This window comes from Phalacrocorax aristotelis, chromosome 3, assembly GCF_949628215.1.
Source record: "Phalacrocorax aristotelis chromosome 3, bGulAri2.1, whole genome shotgun sequence".
NCBI classification, from domain to species: Eukaryota; Metazoa; Chordata; class Aves; order Suliformes; family Phalacrocoracidae; genus Phalacrocorax; species Phalacrocorax aristotelis.
In genome coordinates, this window is record NC_134278.1 from 2,444,761 (window position 1) to 2,468,367 (window position 23,607).

The window sequence follows — 23,607 nt, forward strand, 5'->3', positions numbered from 1 at the left end:
TGCCAGGGATGCAGTTTATCCCCTGAATTTACAGATTACAAGACCTTTTACCGGTTGCCTGTGTAGTAGCGTTGATCTTAGCCTAGGAGAATTTCTCCGTACCTGTGAGCTCCCGAGATGGTACGAATCCCTCGCGATAATCCCTAAGGCTGTAGCATGTGAAGCATTTCAGAGTGAGTTTTCCATCTGCTCCTTTTAAAGATCTGCTCTCAAACATACCTTAAAGCACACACCTAATAGATTTATTCTCTTCGTTCAACCGCTGCTGTTCCCAAAGTGATCGGCGATTTGGGGTGTATTCCTTTCCTTTGAGAGCATTAGGAAGTAGAAAGTTATCATTGCTGAAGGGCTGTTTTGTATTAGTTTCTTTTCCATTTCACCAGAAACCCTGTTCTAAAGCTGTATTTCTTTATTTAGCAGAATTTTCTGCTTCTCCTTTAAAAAAAAAAAAAGCTGAATTTTTTTTCCTTTGATTTTTAGTGCCGGTGAAGAAGAGACTTGGCAGTAGAAACTGTCTGTTCAAGACTGGGCAGATAAAGCACAGGAGCCGCTAACGCGCGCTGCCTGACATCCTTCGCCGCTCGTCAGGAGGCAGCCTGCGTGACAGAGGTGGGTACAGCACTTCGTTCTCCGTGGAGAGGGCCAGCACAGCAGAAAGTTTGTGGAGGCAACACAGCAGCAATAACACTGCAGACCCATCATTTGATGAGGAAGGAGAGTAAGGATGAGTGCAAGTGCGTACAGACAGAGTGTGGGAGCTCTAATTTAGCGGATGCAGGATCCCTGTGGATTTTCCTCCTGGAAAGTTCAGTGCAGTCTGTGTCACCATATTCTGCCTAATGGTTATTTATTGCTGTGCTAAGCTCTGGAGGGCTGTAAGTTTAAAATTTTCAGGCTCTGTTCACAAATATGCTGAGAAAGGAACAGTATTTCTCTGATTTTATAGGGAGATGGGCAAAAGGAGGTGTAAGCAGGGAGGAATAGGCGTGCTCAGGTGTTTGCAGAAGGACCTTGGTGACCGAACATTTGCAGAGTAGTGACTCCACGAGCACCCACAGATCACAGAATCCCAGACTGGTGGGGGTTGGAAGGGACCTCTGGAGATCATCCCGTCCCACCCCTGCTTGAGCAGGCACACCTAGAGCAAACCAGCCTGGCTCTTTCTACTAGAAATGCAAAATGAGGGAGAACCTCAGGTATTCCCATAACTTCACCGGCACAGGGAGTGCCTACTGTGGAGTTGAGGAAAGCTGGGAACGCAGCCTGGGTTTTGAACTAAGATGTGACAATGTGCCTGAACAGCAATTTAGTCTCGCAGACCCGCACCATGGAAGGAGGAACTGCAGCATGTAAACCTGTTGTGCCTGAGAAGTCGGAGAATGGGCATTTGGGAAGAGGCTGTGGCAATTATTGAGCTTCTGATTTCCTAAGAGCTTTTCCTGCCCCCTTTTTGCAGCAATGTTGTGTTATAATGTCAACAAGCATTTCTCAGTGTGGGGCTCGATCAATTTAAAGAACTAATTGTACTTGGGAGCGAGAGGAATGAGTTGTCTGGGAAGCCCAGAAAGTAACCTGTTTCATCTCCTCCCAAACGTCTTTTTGGGAGCTATGGAAATCAGCAGCCTTTTTCTCCCCAGGACTGCCTATTGCTCTTAAATACAACACTGAAGTCTCTCTTGGTAAAACCGCAGATTGGGTTTTCACTTTGCTTTTTTTTTTTTTCTGGCAGCCCTAATAACAATGCGTTACAACCTCAGGCTCTATGGAGTTGATGAGGAATAAAGTCTTAGTAGTGAAGAAGAGTCTGAGAGTGTGTCTAAAGTGCTTGCTTTATCGCCAGCACATATTTCATACTGACAGTCAATACTTTTTAACTGATCCCAAGCCACACGTGTTGCATTTCAAATCCCTCCCCAGCCTGCTCTGCTCTTTCCTGTGAGGTCTTTTCCAAGCTAGCGGCAGGGTTAGTTTGTCAGCTTCAGGTTTCTGTGCATACAGATTTTTTTTAATTCACAGCCCACGTTTTTAGGTCAGGAGGATAAAGTTTGTTCTGTGTCAACTGAGTGGAAGGACCAGAGGAGCCACTGGAAGGATTAGGTGGCAGAACAGCTGCAGAGGATCGTGTGTGGGGCAATGGATTTAGCTTTTCAAGGGCTCCAGTGCTGGTTTGGGGAGTCCAGGTGCCATTTCATCACCATTTAGGGCTCATAAATGGGCAAAGCAGCTAAAACGGAACAAGATTTCGATGCAGTCTGTGTTGATAACCTTTGTGACTGCCTTTAATGCAGGGGCTGCTACTGCTACTGTGGGGCTGCAGTTTTCTCTGGCCAGGCTAAAGGAGCGCATCCACATGCTCCTTTGTTGTTTCTCGGCCACATTTTTGATCTCTTGTTTCTGTGTTATCTCATCACCTTGCAGGGTTTGACCACACTTATTCCATGGCACCCACACACAAAAAAACCAGCAGAGCTTCTTTTCCCACACGTGCCTTGAAGTTAAGGTGGTTTTTAGATTCACTGGTGTTCGAGTGAGTGTGTATTTGGACAAAGGGTTAATAGGGCAGTTCTCATCTGGCCAGCTGTTTGCAGAAAACTGGTAGCAATTCCAGGGTCTTTGCAGCCCCTCTGAGACCAGGCTGCAATAGCACGGACAGACCGACTGCTGCAGGCGCTCGGACAGCGACAGCGTGAGCTTTATTTCCTTGGGAGAGCTTAAAAAAGGGAAAAAGGAAAAAGAAATACAGACTTTAAAAGCTTTTTTTTATTATTTATTTTTGCTTTCAGTCGCCTGGTGTGTGCTAAAACTCTTCGACACCGGTACAAGTGTGTTGCTCTTGCCAGGGCTCCCCGTGCCTGACTGACAGTGCAGAAGCGCTGGGGATTTAACATTCGTCACCAGCCTCTTTCCCAGCCTGGGCCAACGCAAGTTAGTGTACAGAGAATAGTATTAAAATGTCCTGCCAGCAGAGCCGAAGCCTCCCCCATCTGCCCGCAGCGACTGTGCTGCCAAGATCTGAGAAAGCTGATTTAGCCTTTTCCTGACTTTTTAGCCCCTTTATCCTCCTGGCTTTCTGAGATTTACACCAGTGCCGCTTGCCAGACGGTGTTATGGATTTTAAATCTGCCTTGATTTTAAGTGTCCGTAGTGCTGTGCAACTCCCAGTTGCAGGTCAGGTTGGGGGGATCCCCATTTAGTCGTGGGGTGTTAAGTTACTGGCAATAAACGGCCTTGTAACAAAATAGGCCTAGGAATTGTGCTTTATTACTCCACTTGTTTCCCCTTTCATTTTGATTTTTCCTGGTTAAAATAAAATCTTCCATTTATTTTTTCTGACACACACTTGTGTACTACACTGAAAATTATTCCTGACGTCTTTCTGCTCCTTTTAAGTGAACCTCTGTTTTGCTTTGGCCCGTTTCCAGATCTCTGTTTTAGCTGAGATTTGCTTCCTGGCCTTCTTTCTGCTAATTCTCAATGAGTAGATGAGAGGAGTATTAAATAGATTTAGTGAAAAATGACTGTCACCAACATACATGACTTTCCTCTAATTAAAAATTGAAGCGGAAATGAATAAGCTTCTCTTGAGGCTGTGCAAGGGTCACTGCTAAGCCCAGCACCATATTCATCAGTGAAGTGGCAAGTCCAGTATATGAAAGAATACCCCGGAAACTTAGGTACCTCGGAGGATGCTAATAAAATGGAAGAGAGAGTTTCTAGTGGCAGCGTATTGAGTATTCATCTGGCCTAGATTTAAATCAGTTGGCATAGACCAAAGACTCAGAGCTGAATTTGCCATGTCCTTGATTTTTATGCCCATAAAAATTCAGTGCCATAGCAGAGTCTTCCAAGGAAAAAGGCATATCTGAGCAAGCTGATACCACTTGGGTGGTGCAGTAGCTAATGGTTCCTCACTTTGGCATCTTTGCTTTGAGGTACAGTGTAGGCTTTTCCAGTTTTGACCAGAAATTCCCTCTCGTATGCAGCCAGCCAGCAGAAGTAATCTTAACCAACACGACTACGTTCCCTTTAAACTTCCTCTTGCAATTAATCAAAATTCTCCAGCAGGAAATGAGAGCAAAACACTTCATCTAAAAATTCCTCATCCGCTCTAGTCACTAGACCAGAACAATAGCGATTACACTCAGTTCTGCAGCACAAATTCACAGCACTGCTGTGTCCCAGGATCACAACATGCCATTAAAAGGCGGGTAGAGAGAGCAGGTGTACATTAAAACCTCCATTTCGTACATGAGGATGCAGGGGCTGACAGATGTTAAGCAGCTTCTGCAAAGTTACACAGCAAGATAGTGGCAGAGGCAGAAATAGGAAACCGAATCCAGGGGCTGTGATTCTTCTGGCCTGGCCACTGAAGCATGCAACCCTAATGAAAAGCAGAGTGCCCGGAGAGAGCCACATGTCTGCATCTAATGAATCCCATCACTTTCTGGGGTTTACTGGTATTAACCCCAGAGGTGTTAGACATGTATGAAGGTAGCTTTTTTGCAGAGAGGACAGTTGCTTTTAAAAACTAGCCATGTCTTAGGTCACTAAGGGGTCGTTTTGATTGCATTGTCTGAATATGTGATTGTTCTCTTGTAGGAATGGCAGAGCATCAGCCGCACAGCAGCGATGAGAGGGACTGACATTCGTACGAGTCTCCTCTGGCTCTTTCTCCACAATGGCTGGTGCCTCTGCATATTCATTGGATGGTAATGCAGGATGTCGAGAGCAGCGGTAGAGTTTGGCTTGATCCCATTGTGTTTTTCTTCTGCCCGTTGAGACTTTGAATCACCATGACAACGCTGTGACACTTCCAGCAACGGTTGCCCACAGACCAAGGGTGGGCTGGGGGTGGGTGAGAAGGTCAATGATTGAGTCTAACGGGATCAAAAGTTGTGCCTGCGGCAAAGCGACTGTAGAAAAGCCGTCAGCACGACAAGAAGATGAAATTCCCCTTCTATTGGCTTCTCGTTAAGCAGGCACAATAACATTTTTTTTCGAGAGACTCGCTATAAGAACTCTTTTGGTTATGGCTACTGATCCAACGTGATTGGGCGCGCAGCGACTTTTGAACTCATGACTGGATATACGATGTTGCGGAATGGGGGAGTGGGGAACGGAGGCCAGCCGTGGGTGTTGAGATGGTCCAGTCGGATCCGGCTCACCTGGCTTAGTTTCACCCTCTTCATTATCCTCGTCTTCTTTCCCCTCATTGCCCACTACTATCTAACCACCATCGATGATGCGGATGATGCTGGCAAGCGCATCTTTGGCCCTCGGACCGGCAATGAGCTGTGCGAGGTGAAGCATGTGCAAGACCTGTGCCGCATCCGCGAGTCGGTCAGCGAGGAGCTGCTCCAGCTGGAGGCCAAGCGGCAGGAGCTCAACAGTGAGATCGCCAAGCTCAACTTGAAGATCGAGGCCTGCAAAAAGAGCATTGAAAATGCCAAGCAGGACCTGCTGCAGCTGAAGAATGTCATCAGCCAGACTGAGCATTCCTACAAAGAGCTGATGGCTCAGAACCAGCCCAAGCTCTCCTTGCCCATCCGGCTGCTGCCAGACAAAGACGATGCGACCTTCCCCCTGCCAAAATCCAACCGGAACTGCAGGCTACACAACTGCTTTGACTACTCGCGCTGCCCGTTGACATCTGGCTTTCCAGTCTACGTCTACAACAGTGACGATTACCCTTTTGGTAGTTCCTTAGACCCTTTAATTAAACAAGCCTTTGAGGCGACTGTCAGAACTAATGTTTATGTTACTGAAAATGCAAATATCGCTTGTGTGTATATAATTTTAGTGGGGGAAATGCAAGAGCCTGTAATGCCAAAACCTACTGAACTAGAGCAACAGTTGCACTCTTTGCCATATTGGAGGACTGATGGACATAACCATCTCATCATCAATTTATCAAGGAAATCGGAAACTCAGAACTTCATTTACAACATCAGCACAGGGCGCGCCATGATTGCCCAGTCCACCTTTTACGATGTGCAGTATCGACCGGGGTTTGATATTGTGGTATCGCCTCTGGTCCATGCTATGTCTGAACCCAACTTCCTAGAAATCCCGCCCCAGGTGCCAGTCAAGCGTAAATATCTGTTTAGTTTCCAAGGGGAGAAGATCGAGTCTCTCAGATCTAGCTTGCAAGAGGTTCGCTCTTTCGAAGAGGAAATAGAAGGCAATGCCCCAGCTGACTACGACGATCGGATCATCACCACCCTGAAGGCTGTTCAGGACAGCAAGTTGGACTTTGTTTTGGTGGAGTTCACATGTAAGAACCAGCCTAAGGCGAGTCTGCCCACTGAGTGGGCTCTGTGTGGAGAAAGAGATGACAGACTAGAGCTACTGAAGCTATCTACTTTTGCACTGATAATCACCCCAGGGGACACCCATTTAGTGATCTCCGCCGGGTGCGCCATGAGACTGTTTGAGGCTCTGGAAGTTGGAGCCATCCCGGTGGTTCTCGGAGAGCAAGTTCAGCTACCCTATAATGATGTGATCCGGTGGAACGAGGCAGCCTTAATCATACCAAAGCCACGTATCACAGAAGTGCACTTTCTTCTGAGAAGCATTTCTGACAATGATCTCCTTGCCATGAGGAGGCAGGGCCGCTTCTTGTGGGAAACCTACTTCTCCACCTCTGACAATGTGTTCAGCACAGTCTTAGCTGTCATAAGGACTCGAATCCAAATCCCAGCTGCTCCTATCCGAGAAGAAACCGCCGTGGAAATTCCCCACCGGTCTGGAAAAGCTGCTGGTACAGACCCCAGTATGGGAGACAATGGTGACCTGGACTTGGGGCCTGTGGAAACAGAACCACCCTATGCATCTCCCAAATATCTCCGCAATTTCACCCTCACTGCAATGGACATCTACAGGAATTGGAATTCTGCTCCGGGGCCTTTCCACCTCTTCCCCTACACTCCCTTTGACCCTGTTTTACCATCGGAAGCAAAATTTTTGGGGTCTGGGACAGGATTTCGACCAATTGGTGGAGGAGCAGGTGGCTCTGGGAAAGAGTTCCAGGCTGCTTTGGGTGGCAACGTCCCCCGGGAGCAGTTCACAGTAGTGATGTTGACTTATGAGCGGGAGGAAGTGTTGATGAACTCCCTAGAAAGGCTCAATGGTCTCCCGTACTTAAATAAAGTTGTGGTAGTGTGGAACTCTCCCAAGCTTCCCTCTGAGGATCTCTTGTGGCCAGACATTGGCGTCCCAATCATGGTAAGAAAGATGTAGCTACTTTTGGTCTCGCTTCCCGGTGGGGTTTGTGCGTTCAGGTTGGCTGTAGCTCTTCTGTAGCACGTCAGCTCACCTTAAATCATCCAGGACAGCATTCATTTTGTGTGGTTGTAGATGTCTGTACCTGATCTGAACTTTTACCAACAGAGAAAAACAAGGAGGTTACAGGTATGACTCATCTGACCCATTTTAGGGTGTTTGCATGCGATTGCCATGGCTGGTGCTCCAGAAACGCCTGTTCCTCTCCAGTGACTTTGAAGGGAGGCCGATGTTCAGAGGCGGGTGGCTGTGCTCTGTGGATGTGTGAGCTTAGGCGAGGTGAATTGCTGTCATGAGAGAATACGTTTGGTGCCCCTTGGGTTACGAAATAGAGTAGCCTGAATTGTGGGATCTTTAGAGGTGCCAGGTGTTTAGCAGTCATGAAACGGTAATTGCTGTATGGAGCCTAATATGAATCTCAGGTCTTAAAACTGGAGGTTCTTGTTAATGGAAAATCTAGCTTAGCCTCTTTAAGTGTCACACTGTGAGGACAGTTGGCACCTTATAAATACCTAAGCAGTGGCTGCTTCTGTACTTTACCAGATAAATCTTTTATAAAAACATCTTTTATAAAAAAATCTTTTATAAAAACAAAAGAGGGACCCACTGAAGCTGTGCCTACTGCAAAGGCCTCAAATGTAATTTATCACTTTATTTATAAAGGGATGGCAGAGAAGGAAATAGAAGCCAAGGCCAACATGACTATAAAAGCTTCCATGCTCCAAAGGTTGTAACTGAGTTTTGCTTAGGTTTGGGTTGATTTCCCCCGCATCCCCTGGCCAAACTGAAGAAGCGACACCTTCAAAGACCAACATTCATTTTCATGCCCAGCTACTCGCATATTGGCAGTGTTGCTTGTAAGGAGTTAATTCTCCCTAAATTATTAATTTTGTATGTATATATTAATTTTAGGACTTTCCTGTCATCCCAAGATAACTTTCTGCACTGGCCATTATTAACAATCAATATTAAATACGAATCTCCATGTGCCCTTGTAAAGAGAGCACGGGCATAGAGCCACTAACAAGGAGCAACACTGTGCTGTCTGAATCCGGTCGTGTTTAGAGGACAAATGGAAGGATAATGCCTTACAAATTAGGAAAGGGAAAAATAAAAGAGGGAGATGGTACTTAAGTACGCAAACTGCATGTGTTTTATGTGACAGGACACTACTGAGCTTAATAGCAGTGTGAGCTTTATGCTTCATGCACAGAGATTCATTGATTTAATATTTTGTTTTATTATTATTGTGATGAATAAATCCTTCTGCTCACATTTAAAAACCCTTATGGTCCAGGGACAATGAGGAGAGAAAATTGCTTTGATAATTGCAAAATAATCTTTCACATTAGTCCTGTTGAATGCCTGAATTCTGCAAAATCTTCGCATTGTGTCTGCTGAAAAACTGTGTACTCCTTCAGAGTTGAAGAGTGGGGATTGTTCTCCTTGGAGTTGCTAATGGGTGTTATTTGTGGGAGAAAAATACGTTTCTGTTGATGGACGTTAATGCTTCTTTTTTTACTCTGCTCTCATCTGCACGTCTATTGTGTTGGAGGCCCGCTGGCTTTTTGCGGGACTTTGACACACACACAAGTTGCTGCGTGTCGGCTTCGAGCCACACGCTGGGGTTTGTATGCTATGGGGGACGGTCAGTACTGCTCCGCTCAACAGGAGGAAATTGTCTTGTGCCTCTTTGGGGATGTTGGGTGGTAGCACCGTCCTCATGGCCAAGTGCCAGGGAACGGTTGGAGCACAGCGAGCTTCTGCTGGGGTCCTTTCTGAAGGAGCGTGTTGGTCTGATAATAGGTATGCTTTCTTTCCATTTTTCTCATTCCCAAAGAGCCCAAGTCTCTTGGGATCTCTTACAGGAGGCTTAAACCTTTGGAGCTTCCAGGCGACCCTCCAAAGTGCAAGTTGCCCAGTCCATATTCAGACAGGGTGTTTAAATCACCTTGGGAGTCTGTAGTGTTCATCTCTATGGATGGTTCAGTGCAGTAACGATATAGAAACTCACCTGGGCTTCATCAAACAGCGACAGATCCTAAGACCTGCTGCGGAGAAGAGCAACAAGAACTTAGGGAGTCAACGTGAGGCTCCATTTGAGCCTCGGTGGCTGAGATGTGGGGTGTGCTAGCCAGGGGAAGAGCCAGGTGGATACGTGGGGTTGGCAAGAAATGCAAGCCCTTACGACTGCTGACGTCAAAAGAAACTGCAGAGCTGTGAATCTGATTTCCTTACAGGGGAAGAAAGTGACTTTTGATGGGGAATACCGAGTTCTCTCAGATCTTGAAGCAGTGCTGTAACTCTTTGTAACAAATAAATTCCCAGTAACACTGGGGTGTAAGGAATTGCCCTGCATTCAGGTCCCAAAGCACAGAGCTACGCAGAGGAAACTTGGGGGGAAGAGAAGCAGGCGGGGGTGGATTTGGGTGCCCCCCCGTGCGACTGAAGTGGGTCCAGGCACCATCTGACTGCGAGGAGCAGCGCAACAGCAGCACGTGTGCGTCGGCATGATCCATGATCAAAGCACCCGAAGCCAGAGGGTTACTGAGGTAAATCGCAGACAAAGCAACGTGTGTAGCATGTTCTGGGCTGAAAGAGCCCTCGGAAGCATAACGTAGTCGTGAGTCCCACCGGGTGCGTCTTGGTGGGACTTGGACTACGCTTTAGCTGTGCGGCTTTGTGTTAGCAGAATACCCAAAGGAGAATTGGGCTTCCTCCTGTAGCCTTACTGCATGGGTAGTTAGTTCATTGATCAGTTCATTGAAATTTCATTTGCAAACTGTTCTGCTTGGTTGTGATTTGGTCTTCCAAAGCAAGTTCTGTGTTGTTTTTTTTTTCCCCTGGCAGGCTGGGAGTTAATGAAGAGCAAAGCTTGAAGCTGTGTTGGATCTTTGACTCCTTCATGGATAATGAGATAAACAGGGCTACAGAATATATTTGATTTTTAAAAAACTTTTACTTAGCTATAGATTTCTTGTGATGGCATAATTTACTAAAAAATCAGTAAGATTCCTTAGCTGCACAGGAGTCTCTGATGAAATATTCTGGCCCTGTACCGAGCCTGAAGTGACTAAATGCAAATATAATTTAATGTAAAGTTGCGTGTGTAGTCATTCAAGGTTGCCCCTGGAAGAGATGTCGGTAGATTACCCTCTAATTTAAAGCGCCTTTGTGCCGGAATTGAGCTGTTAAATAGTATCACAGCAAAAACCAAAGGTTGTAAGTGAGAAGTCTTGTCTGTGCAAGCTTAAAAACTTGTCTGCAGGTGTTTGTATCTCTGGCCATGCATTAGGAGAACTTCCTCAGACAGAAGAACCTTGCAACCACGGCTTAATGCCTGAGCACCTTCACTGCAGCACTTACACAGTGTTGATGCATCCTGCACGATTGGTCCTTCAAGATGTCTGTGGCATCTGGCAAAGTCACAATATACTCAGGGAATTAAAAAACTGCCCAGACCACCGATCCCTGCCAGCCGTTGAGCTCCGCTCCCTTGTAGCAAGGGTGAGAGCCCTCCTGTACGCAGCGTTGTTGCAGCTGCTGAAGGCCCCGGCATGGTGCTGCCCGCGCCTCCCCAGCGAGCGCTGCTGCTGTTTCCATGCTTATGGGGAAGGAAAGGGGAAAGGAATTTGGATTAAATCTCTGGTCCGAACAGGTGGAAAGACTGCACTAGGGTTTGAGGGAGGTGGAGATACTTGGCTGCTGCTCCCGCACTGACCCTGCACGCACGTTAATCTTGGAAAGATTTTCAGTGGCAGAATAAAGAAGGAGGCATTAAGGAGAATATCTGGCTTGATCTTCGGATAGAGACTCCCAGCTGCCCCTTTCAGCATTTCTGTGCTCGGGATTTCTAAACAGCGTACAGGCGCTGACAGGAGAAACCTCACTCTTTGCTTTGCAATTCCTTGACAGCATTTTCATCCGCATGAATAAAAGTGAAGGGAAACAAATGAAACAAAACACTCAGGCAACCACACATCCAGCCCACGCAAATGGTAATAAGATGCACCCAAGAAGATGCAGATCCTGCCGTGCTTTGTGGTGTGCTCGGCATCGATGTGCTGCTGCTTTCTGGCTGCTGCAGGGCACTTGCAATTCATAGGCAAACTTGCAGTATAGATGCAAGCCCAGATGCTTAATAAACCCTGGATGTGGTTTTAGCAGCTTCTCAAATCCTCCAGAGCTGGTTCACCATCCGGCTTCCATGCGGCTCTGAGCAGGGCATGGACTGGGGCAGTGGGACAGGAATCATTTTGCCCGTTTCTGCTCTGGTTTTAATCCTAAAAACCTAAAAGAATGAGTTGAGCTTGAACAGCCAGAGTAACCTGAAGAGTTCGTTTTAATACATTTAATATATATTTCACAAGGCTGCCAGTGCTGCATAAGCCCTTGGTTCAGTGGGGAAAGCACAAAGCCCCGAGCAGCGAGGTGATTAAGCTGTGGAGCAGCTTGCACTCTAAACAGCCACAGATCCTCTAATGCAGCAATTAAATTAGCCGTTTCCCTTTCAGAAACTTCCTTAAAGCCCTCCAGGAGTCACAGTCGAAGCCAGGGAAGCAAACAGTGCGCGCAGCAGCCTCCCCTTACCTCCTCTCCTGCCCACATTTCTCAGCCTGTGTGTCATGCTCTGGAGATGGGAGTAGACTGGAAAAGGGAAGGCTGAGCTCAGGAAGACCCTAGATTTCGTTATAATCTCAAGTTAAAAAAAATTCTTGGCCCGTTTTTATGTACCGTCTGCCATCTGACTCCAGCATCATCGGGTCAGTCTGTCTCTTAAGCTGGACAAAGATTTATTTTTAACACTTTTTTCCCTCTGTCCTTAGTAGCATAAGGAGAAAGCATCTCATTTTAAGTAAAGGTTTTCCCAGCCAGAGAGAGGAGCAGCTGCTTTTGAGCTATGAGGGCTTAGTACTGTGTTGCCAGTGCAGCGACCTCTGCTTGCCAAAGGCCACAGAGCTCCACGCAACATGAGAAAAAGGTTTGTGGAAGACAGACAGCTTCACGTGGACAAATGCTTCGCCCCTTACAGGGGTGTTTGAACCTGGAGCAGTGATTTCCAAACAACGTTGCCTTTATTTCTGAAGCCTTGTCTTATTTTTTCTCCTGTCCTGAGCCCTTCGCGCGCAGCTCAGAGTGGCTGCTGACTTCACTGGTCTCAAACCCATCGCTTTGGATGCGTGGGCTGCGGGCTGGTGGCACCATCGGAATGGTTGCTGGCTGCTCAGCGACCCGCCTGCAAACTTCTCAAACGATGTAGTGCCATCTGAGACCTGAGCTGTTTGAGCTGCGTGTGTTGGAGGCAGAGGAAGAGTGAGATTTATCCCCGTTAGCTGATAACTGAGGTTTTGTGGTGCTGGGGGAGGTGTGCTGGATCAGGACTATCCAGTTGTGCCGTCGTTGTACTTTGTTTTGAGACAGTGTAACGTCCCTCCTGCTTTCCGAGTAACGACTGGCTTTTGGCTGGGTTATTGTGGAAACCCAAGGGCTTTGCATGGGCTGCCCGTGTCATGCGTGGAGCGTTGCGTATGAGCCCAGCTGAGCTGCAAAAGGGCTTCCCACATTTGGGGCTAAACCTTATTCAGCCTGAGCCAATATTTTCACAACCTGTGCTCATGTTCTAAGAAATTACAGCCTGAACTTCCAACTCCTCTTTCTTTTCTGCGTGTGTGCAGGTCCTTCATTGACAGAGCCCTGGCTGGAAAAGCCCTGCAGCAGTTTGCTTTCTCCTCTTTCTCCGGGGTTAGGTGGTGTGTGCTTGTAGGCATTTCTGAGCAATTTAGCTGGGTTCACTGCCAATGCCAGCTCCTGTGGCTTTCGGCAGTGACTAATCCTTTCCTTCAGCTTTGTTACAGAATAAGTAGCTGGCTTTGATCTCTGCAGCCAGTTCCAGTGGCGTAACGTCCTTTTCTGCTGGCTTGGTGGCCGGCTGAGAAAGCTCATTCAATTCAGATGCTTGTTTAAAAAGGAATAATCTTTGGAAAATTTCTAATCCGGAAGCATTGCTGCATCTGCAGACCTGTTTGGCTGGCTGCGGAGTCCCTTGAAATGCCACTTGTTAATCAGGAGCAGACGGGGGAAATGCTGTCATGACTTTCCCTTCTGCTTGGGCAGCATCCGTAGAACCGCACTGTGCTGAGCTTGCCATGGGAAGGATGGATGCCTTACGTTTGCACATCCTTTCTACCAGGAATATTTGAAGGCGCTTTGGTATGTCCATTTTAAGGAGCACAATGGGGTCCCGCAGTGATGTTTCTGGCTAAGAGGAGGAACAGAACCTGGTCAGACTGTAACATCAGTGTGTAGCTTGCCGTGGTGGCAGCACGAGCTTCTCTGCTCATCCTTCAACATCATGTTTGGTTTTCTGGTAAGGGCAGAGCCAAACTTGCAAGCTAACAGCTCGCACAGTCACCAGTAACTTGAGCTGAACTGGAGCGGTGTGTGTGATCCAGGGCCACGTCCTCAAGCCGTGAGTTAACCAAGAGAATAAAACTCTCCATAGTGATCACACCACCATTTAAATTGATTTTTTTTTTTTTGCTTCCTGGGAGCTTTGCATAAATACCAGCTCAGGTCCTGATTCGATCAGGTACTTAAGCGCGCGCCTAACCCTTCCTTGGTGGCATGACTTGTGCTTTGCTGGGCGGACTCACCTGCTGAAGCTCCGCGGTGAGTCAGGGCTTTACACCGGGCACTTACTGCTTTTCCCTACCTTACCTTAGCTTGCAACTCTTGTGTGCAAAATCAGGAGGAATCCAACTTAACTTTCAGGTCCTGGTTTGTATATGGGAGTGGGGAGCTACAGGTTTGCTTCCAGAAGGAACAATTCAGGCTACGCTTTCTGTGACAATCAGCTGAGAAAATCACCTTGGTTCTTAGCACTGAGTCACTTTACACAAGAGATTTGCACCATCCGTGGGTTAAACGGGCCCCAACCAGTGCACCAGCTTTACCAGCGGTGTATCACAGGTTTACAAGTTCGATTTCTCAATGGGAGCAATTTTATAAGGCAGGGCGATGTTACATGAAAACGTCTGTGTGCTGCTGTCGGGTACGTAGCACCACCTGCTGCCGGCAGAGCAGGGTGCTGCTGGAGAGGCGGATAGTTCTCAAACCCTTGGGAGTTTTTCTGTCTCAATATACATTTTTACCGTTGTGTAGCAGAAGAGGAAGGAGCAAATTTGCTGCTTAGTTTACCTGCGATGCTCAAATCCAGACGCCTGGCACTGCAGGGCCTAAGTAAAGGTGCAGCGATGCATGAATGTACGCTGATAATGTAACAAGCACTGCTGACTTCTTAGGGATTTGCGCTCTGAATATTAACTCAAACACCCTTGCAATACTCCACTGCTATGGCCTAAAACCAGTGCTTAATTCTCTGGCTTGCCATATGCTGCTTTGTAAAAGCTTTTCCATAGACAAAATATTACTGTAGCCTCAGCTCTCTGAATTCCCTTGGCTTAGGATGTAGTTAATGGGGTCGGTGACCAGAAGGAAGGTGTTACTCCGGGGCACTGGAAAGAAGAAGCAAGGGGGGAAGTGTCCTTGTACACTACAGTGTACATAATTAGATGGGTTTTCTCAGGCATAAAAGCTTGAAAATATCATGGGTGCCAACCCCCCTGTATTGGAAGCCTTTAACCATCAACACGAAAGCTTCTCTGTGCATCTCTAAAACACTCTCCACTCCGGAGCAGACTCTGTCACGACCGCCAGGGAACAAAAGCAGCACGATAGAACATGGCACAGGAGTCAGTGCAGCAGCAAAATACTACATTGTTTTCCTAGGACTGGATTCCTGCTCCTGCTAGGGTTTGCATGGTGGCCTGCATGTGCCTGTTTAAATAACAACAGAATATTTAATGTCCCCAGATTTCTCAAGCCTGGGGAGGAACACTTTTCCCTCTTTAAGGCAGATGTACCCCATCTGTTGCCAGCAGTACCATCTTGTGATGCGGTACCACAAGAAATGGATGGCCCCCAGGCACAGGAGAGAAGGAGCGAGCTCTAGTCACCAAGGTCATGAATTTGGCTTTGGCTTGTTGGTATTCAGTAGATGGGACAAAAGGAAATCTGTGCTGTTAAAGTTTGCTGGAATAGGAGGGACCTCGTGGGGCATCAGGACAACAAGGAGACACCTGTGAAGGGCATGAGAAGGTTAGAAAGAGGAAGATAACTCTTGGATACAAGGTTAGAGAAAGAGATGAGAAGCAAGAGAGAGGTTTTAATCACTCTGCTTGTTATTACGTGTCTGGTGTATCTCACAGGTGCCTCCCCAAGCTCTGTGAGATCGATCAGCAAAGATATTGCAGCTTTCAAATAGAAGATGGTGACTTATTCCCCAGTTCGCTGGTGGGCTGGCAACGGTGCAGCACAGCAGCCACAATATTATTCACCTCCTGGACAGTCTCTTACCCCTTTTCCCCACGGTGCCTGCCTGTATCTGGCGAGGAAGCAGATACTGCTCTCTCTTATCTAACTGATGGATGCTTTTTCTTCAACTTTCTTGAAATCAAACTCTGTAGTTAGCGATAAGGCATGATGGATCTCCCTGCCGCGCTGTGCGCACAGAGTGCTCCTCTCTCCAAAAAGCAGCGCCTGGCTCCTTCCTGTGCTTCTTGAGGAGGGGGCTCATCAGTAAGCAGAAAAGTGATGGAGTAGCTGGATTCAGAACCAAGGGCTGCAGTTTGTTTTCCTGTTGTCTTGACTGCTGTATGCCTGGATTCAGTCCTGGTTCACTATAAGTACCCAGAAAGGATGGAATGGTTTTTTTCTTCATGATGGCAGTGAGGGGATGCCATTTTAGAGAACTTTACTCGAGAAAAAGCAGTAGTTTTAAGTCACTTCCATCCATTTAAAGCCTTGCATTGATTAATGAAAATCAGTGTTACCCTGTGAAGAAAGGTTAGGAATATTTCCCTTCTCCTGAAATTGGCAGAAAGACCATAAGCAACGAGCTAAGGGCATCTTGCTAATAAGCCAGAGGGAAACTGAAGCACAGAGAACAGAAAGCCATCATCACTAAAGTGTGCACTCATATGTCTCCTTATAAGCTCGCAGAAATGCTGTAGAAAGCTGTTTTCACCTATTCCCAGATTTACTGACAGCAAAAAGATGGTAATTCTGGTGAAGCTGTTCTTAGACTTCACAGATAACACTTTCAGATCAAAATAGTTTAGCAAAGTCTCCAGGTTTCTGAATGCTTATCTGAATTGAACTCTTAATTTTCTTGAGGTTCGTGTAGGAAAGGGAAATGGGTTTTGTTCTCGACATTGAATGTTTAAAGCATTCTGGGCAGGGAGGTTCAGTTTTTGCAACTTCGATGTGAAGGGACTAATCGTCACTTTGATCTCCCGAGCTGCCTGGAGCCCCGGCTGGTGGAAATCTGCCTTATCTCTACAGTAAGGAACAGCTCCATCTTTTACTGTGAAAGAAGAGAGCTAACGGAGAGCAAGAAAACCACTTTTCTGGGGAATATAACAGCTGTAAGCTAGATAATTCTTTGCAATAAGGCTCATTTTTCTCTTGCTCTGAATGCAGGTGACAAAACAAATTCGTTTCAAAACCCTGGTAATAATGAGGTTGATTTTTATCAGAAATTTAGGGAAGGAATTGTTTTTAATTACAATTCATTTATGTGAACTCTGTAATTTCTAACACATGCTGGCCCTTAATTCCCAACGGTCACTGTGGATTGTGGGAGGTGGTTGTGGTAGGCTGTATTCATCCCGACCGTGTGTTTGTCAGTAATGTATTAACTACCTCTTGGTGGAAGCGTTTGTTCCCCCCTTGATTTTATTTTAATTTTTAGTTGACTAGTGGGAAGAGTTTAAATAGATCACTAAGTAGTAAAAGTCTCAGGGCAAGCCAGGCTTTGAAGAACATGATGTTGCCCATCGCCAAGCCCACGGCTTGGAGAGCATGGGGATGGTCCTCCTCTTGCTGCTGCCTTCTGCTCTTCTGGTGGAAGCAGATGGTGGGCTGGTGTGGGCCATGGACCAGGTGACGTAGGATCCGGCAGTTGGGATCCAGCAGTTGAAGCCTATGAGCAAAGGGAGAATCTGCAGAAACCCATCTGGGGCTTCTGTCCTGGTTTGTCATCCACTGGCTCGGCCGTGTCGCGTGAGAAGGCATTTATTGCTTGCTGAGGGGAGATTGTGTGTTTGGTGAAACTGCCTTTCCCCTTTATTTGACCATGTTCAGGGTAATAATATACTGCCCCTATTTGCTGATATTTGAGCTGTTGGAAATTGCTTTTCTCCATGAGCTGTACTCATCCCAGAGAAAAATGAGAGACCAAAGGCTGATTAGGGAATCGTGGTGTGGGGTTCCTAGTTCTTCTCTTCTAACATTACATAAAAGAGCTCTCATCCCTAGACAATGGATTTGAGGACAGACACACTGGCAGAAAGCTGTCTTCATTTCATCCAGACCCATCAGAACTTCTGTGGTGAGATCTTGGTCTTCTCATCTCGGAGGTCCCTGGAAAGCATCCAGTCTGGAATAAACCTGGACGCCAAAAGAGGGTTTGCGTGCCTGAGTGCTCTTTACGGTTGCTGCTCCCAGCCACATAAGCAATAATAAATCCTCTGTCCTTCAGCCATCAAAAAAATAACCTACCTGCAAACTTGATGGCTTCTTGGCTCTGCTTATATACCAAGTTTATATACCAACTTTTTTAGTAGCTGCTCAGTAAGTTAATAGTCTGACCCCACTTCCTCCCTCTGTTAGTTGAGATATAATGTTCATTTTGATGCCTTCAGCCCCCAGATACGAATGCCTGTGCTAAAGCTCTTCTAGGGGGGGACACAGCAGCTTTTAAATGCTGAACAACATCACCGAGCATCGTTAGATGTAATGTATTCCAAACAGGGAGTCGTACCAATTTTAACAAATTTCAAAATAATTGCATCTGCTCTGCTGGGCGTTTTGTTTTACTGCTGTAGTGGAAATCCTGCCTGACAGATACTGAGTAGAAGGAGAAAGAACCCACTGAAGAAGTAATTGCACAACAATACTGAGGATTTGCACTACGAAAGTCTCTGTTAATTAAAGCAGCCGGGCTGTCAGCCAAAGAGCAAAGTGTGGAAAGGTAAGCTCTGCCTCAGTGAACAGAAAGAAGATATTTCCAGTAATCCCCTGGGACCACGTCCCTTGAGTTTCCAGCACTTTCTTCTTCCACCAGAGATGCTCTGACTCTCCGTTGTGCATTTCTGTATCTCTAAGATGGATGTTGCTGCGTTTCCTTCCCTTTTGATGCTGATGACCTGGTATTGCACGGCAGCTGATGGCTTGGCAAGAAGAGGATACCTCAAGGGTGTTCCTAAATCACCTTGCTGACTTTTACATGCTCTCTGTCTTGCAGATGAGATGTGACAGCCCCTCTCAGATCCATCGCTGAGCTCTCGGTCCATTTGCTGCCAGACTTATCAGCATGGACCAGGGGACTAGCAACGTGTCTTTTCCAGTGAAATCAGAAGTGCGTGAATTAGCAGAGTCTTCTCAAGAGTCAAGGGCTGAGAGAGATCTGAGCTTCAATACTTTAGAAGTTTTGGGGGTTTGCTTGTTTGTTTTTTCTTAAATAAGTTGAGGGAGTTGCAGTTTGTGCACCTTTCTTAGGCTCTCGTATGGCTGTTCCGCGCTCTTGTGTGGCTCTTCCAAGGAGGCCAACATACTGAGATTGCACCTCCCGACAGTCCTGCGGTGAGCGCTCCAGCTGCAGAGCACAGGTGGGAAAGTGAGGCAGGGTCATTGAATATTTTTGCCAAAATAAGGTCGGTCTTTCCCAGTTGGTTCCTCTGTGAGCTGGTCGGGTTTTTCTTCTTCATCTGTACAGGCTATATTACATGGCATTTCTGTGGTTCAGTTCAAGTACAGAAATTGGATAGGCCTGGTCGTGGGCTCTTTCCTGGCCTGTTTTCACTCTGTTGCTCTGAATTTCACAAGCTGCTCTGAAAACAAATTAGCCCAAGCGGCATGCAGCAGTCCTGGCTGCAGATATCACTCCAACCTCGCGCATCTCTGCCCTGCGTGGTGCAGTGCCAGATTCCCTGCGACACCCAAAACAGATCCAGATGAAGCTAGCCTGATGTGCTCTCCAGGCTCTGCCAGCCTCCGGGAGCGGGCCAGGACGCTGTGAGGATCTGCAGCTCCTCTGCTGGCAGAACCAAACTCCTGCTGAACCCCAGGAGTTGGAGTTGTCTTAAAACTGGCGCAGAAGTGTGGTATCTGTTCCCAGGCTCACTGGCACTACGCACATCTATTCCTGAGCTGTTGGTATTTACCAGCCCAGCTCTGGAAAGTTTTTCTACCCACAAGCAGTTTGAATCCCCCATCCCTGAGCTCCAGGCACTAATACTCCACCTTGTGAAAAGAGCTAAACGACGTTCCTGCCCTCTTTCTGTCTCTTTGTGTGCTCTCTTTTTCACTCGCAAGGGCTGGTTAAAAATGGCATGCCTTTGGTACAGAAAATGCAAGGCAGGTGTCCCCATTTCATCAGGTCTCGCCTCTCCCTGAGCATGCCACTGGATCTTGTCCTGGGAGAGCTCAGGTGCCCGGGTTGGACGGAGACATGAAGCTGGAGAAGGGATGCTGTAGAGATGAGGTCATAGTAGGAAAAAGCTTCCCCTTGAACTGAATTTTATACTGCAAATAAAATTTATTGGAGGTGGGAAACAGGGAGGCTGACCTAAGCCTACCGTTTTTTTCTTGTATTAAATGACACAGAGCTGTGCTTCTCCAGCCCCGAGCTCCTGAGAGCTCCTCCTCCGGGTCTCAGCATTATGTATCCAACCCTGTTGTATCACCACTTAATTGATGCTGCGCTGTCAGGCGTTGGGTGAAATCTGTTCGTTTTCATGACTTAGAATCGGAAAGGGCAATATTCCTATAATATAGGACTGACCTTTGAAAATCCTCTAATGCGTTATTTCCATCCAAAGGTCTTTGAGTTGTTAGCAAATGTTTGTCAACCTAACAGCTGCCCTGTGAGATTAGGAGAGGAGAGACGGCACCAGTTTGTTAAAATGCAGCCACATCGGCTTGGAGCATGCCAGTAGTTTCAACAGCGCGTTATATCATTACCCCAAGTTTTAGAAGAGCAAGCTGTTTTATCCAACAACCTTTTTGCTATTAAAACTACCACTCTAGCAGCTGAGGGATATTTGGAGAGGAACAAGAGGCACAGAGGATGAAGTTCAGAGCTGAGATAGAGTGCCACAAGCAAGAACTTGTAGATGGAAAGGGTAAAATGAAGGCTGAGAAAACAGTTTTTCTGAGATTTCTGTTGTTAGGATAAGCGTTTCAATGCTGTCGCCAGAGAAGTCTTGGTGGCAGGGTCACTGTCGTCCCTGCAGAAAGCTGGATGCGATGGCACACATGGCCTCTTGCAAAGGGTCCCTGCAGGAGCCATGGAGAGCAGGACAAGCGCAAAACCTCACAGCAGAATCAGCGTCTGCTAAGGGTCATGCTGCAGGCCCCTTCAACACCGCCGCTTTGAAATTGCAGCAGAAGCAGGTGGTACAGCATATGGATGTTTCCAGTTTATTTGCCCTGCTTTGTAAGACAAATAATTGTGTACGGATGCCCCTGCTTGCATTAAATCTGTGCGTGCTCTTGCCACAGGCACTCCTGCTGCCGCCCATCGTCTCCCCAGCATATTTCGGCTCTGTGCTCTGGGACTGCTTCTAGGCTGGGTGGAAAACTTAATCTGAATTTTCAAGTCTTGGATACCAAGACAGGATTTGCCAGGTGAAAGCAGGTTTGTGACGTTCGTCTAGCTGCAGCTTGAAAGAGCATCGATAAAGAGCCACCAATTCAATCACCTGTGGGAACATGGCGCCTTTGGCTAATGCCAATTTAATTGCAACAAACCCCCCCACCAAACCCAAAATGGGGGTTATCAGTATCAAAACCCTAAGCATGAGATCTTCCCTCCTCACATGGCTTTCTCTGGTTTCACAGCAAACAGCCACTTGAAAATCAGGCTTGTGATCCCAGACGTGCTAATGGAAGTTGGGTCCTGAGCTTTTCTCTCCCCGCGCGCTCAGCAGTTTTTCCCTGCGAGCTTTCGTGTAAAGCACAGAGTGGAGTTTCAGGAAGTTGAGAAAGGAGTGAGACGAAGCAATGGGAGACGAGGTATTTGAAAGCCTCAACTGCAAGTGACAGCATGTTATCCCAGGGACATTCTTTGGAGCCAAATAATTACAAATAATTGTAAAATAAATCTAATCGGACAACCAACTCAACGTGCACCTTTAATTGCACAGCCACTAGCAGGAACACACAGAGAGAATAAAAATAAGTGAGTATCTAGATCCCTTTAATGTTAAAATAAGCATTCTTCTCCTTTAGGTTCTCTAGAAAGATGCGACAGCTGCACCCATATGAAAATGAATAAATAATCAGTTTTATTCGTATCACAAGCTGTATTCTCATCTCAGAGATGAGCAGCCCACTGATAGCAGTCGAGTAGTTTAAAGAGAGCCCAAGCGTTTGTACATATTATGTGCATGGACATAGTATCGTTTTAAAAAAAGGATTTCCAGTAGTATCTGCCGGTGTGGTTTTGTTCTCAGTGGGGGATGATTTATGCTTGGGTTTATGTTGCATTATTTAATTACCCGTATTTTAAAAATGCATCTGTTTTGCCAATTTATATGCAGTATATGCTGCCTTTGGATAGCTTTGTAGCTAAATAGCCTTTCAGTGAAACTCTTCATACCTCTGGAGATGAGTCTTAAAACAGTCAATAAATCCTTTTCATTCAAATTTTGAAAATGCCTTAAATTGGAGGTAGCAAAGCACAGAAGTCTGCAGTGGAGCTAGGCTGGTTCAGGGCATAAACTGTTTCAAGGTTAGGAAGAAGAGCTGGGGAAGGAGCAGCAGAATAATTAATGCATGAGAAAGGTGATAATGATAACTTTCCAATCCAGTTTTACAAGCAAAGATTAAACGGAAAACAGGAAAGTGAAGAATTGCCAGGGGAAGCCACCACAAGAACCAGGGACGTCTCATCGGGCAGTAGATGACTGAAGGAACATCCCACTAAGAGCCTTTCTGAAGAGCTGTTTTCAGGTGGACATTCCAATAAGCGACTGATATTTTCAGTTCAGGTGCCATCAAATCAAGCAAGAGAGCAGATGCCAGAGAATATGTACGAGGTAGGTGAGAACTGATGTGGAAGAGGTCTGGGAACGAGCACTGGAGGAGAAGCGCCATCTCCTTTCTCCTGCCTGCTCTCTCCCTTGTCCGGCTGCGGCAGACGCTGGTGTGGCACCATGCAGAGCCAAGCGCGGCATGGCCTGGGCCTCATCCAGACTAGCTGGAGCGGAGCTGGGAGCCAGCTGGGCACGGCAAGGCTGTTCTGTGGGGAGAGACCAGTCACAGGAGATCAGTCATCCCCCTATGGCTGCAACTCGCACGCAGGTAGATCCGAGCAGCCCGGCTCCCTCTCCAGGATGGCTTTGGCCAGGGTAACGGGGCTTGTTTAGGAGCTGTGGTCACACCCATGCCTGTTTATCAATATCTTCTGGATCTGAGTGTGTTAACCCTGGGATAATGGCACATTGTTGGCTTTACACCTTACAGAGCTGCTTTCTGCATCTGTGATTTTGCCTTTGCATCCCAAGGTTTTTAAACATTAATTATAAACGCTCACAATCAAAAGAACATCCATTTCTTTACAAAATGCTAAGAGCTGCCAGTGCTGGTGGTCTTACTGGAGGGAGCTTTAACACCATGTTTATGTATGTGTCAAAGTGCAGGGATGCAATTTCCCCTGGATTTGCAGCTCATCAGGAACTCTCAGAAACACCCTGTAGTCCCGTGTCACGCTGCTCTCATTTCCTCGAGTTTTTGGGTCTGATCTGGGAATGAGAGCATGATATTGGGGAGGAAAACTGCTCTGATTTCCTCGAGTGTTTGGGTCTGATCTGGGAATGAGAGCATGATACTGGGGAGGAAAAGCATCATCCTGGGGGCTTGGTTATGGTGGAAAGGCCATGCTAGCATCCCATCTTTGCCTGTTGCCTGCCCACACAACCCCGCAGCTTCGTGGTGTGCCGGGACGAGCATCGTGTTGTATTGGGTAAGGCCAGATTTTTCTGTTTCTCATAAAACAAAGAATTGCCGGCTGAGCTCAAGGCTTGGATCTGTGCTTATCAGTGTGGTTTGGGCTTTGGAAAGCAGGATGCTGGCTTGGATGAATTTCTGTCCTCTGCAAATGGGGAGGGTTTTCTCATGGTGGGTGTTGAGATTGGCAGGAGGAAAGAGTTCTGCGTGAGCAGGGCAGGGGCTCGGAGCCACTAGGTTTGATGCTGCACTTTC

The 23,607-nt window shown here is 46.9% G+C and overlaps 1 protein-coding gene across 7 annotated transcripts in view; it reads left to right on the top strand.

Moving 5' to 3' along the window:
- The window catches only part of EXTL3 (exostosin like glycosyltransferase 3), a 162,145-nt gene that overhangs the window by 119,765 nt on the left and 18,773 nt on the right, over nucleotides 1-23,607 (top strand). For all 7 annotated transcript variants that reach the window (XM_075086497.1, XM_075086503.1, XM_075086501.1 and 4 more), the window contains 2 exons: nucleotides 481-609; nucleotides 4,600-7,224. In XM_075086497.1, coding sequence (XP_074942598.1) covers nucleotides 5,077-7,224 — 2,148 coding nt within the window. In that variant the 5' untranslated portion in view covers nucleotides 481-609; nucleotides 4,600-5,076. The remainder of the gene's footprint in view (nucleotides 1-480; nucleotides 610-4,599; nucleotides 7,225-23,607) is intronic.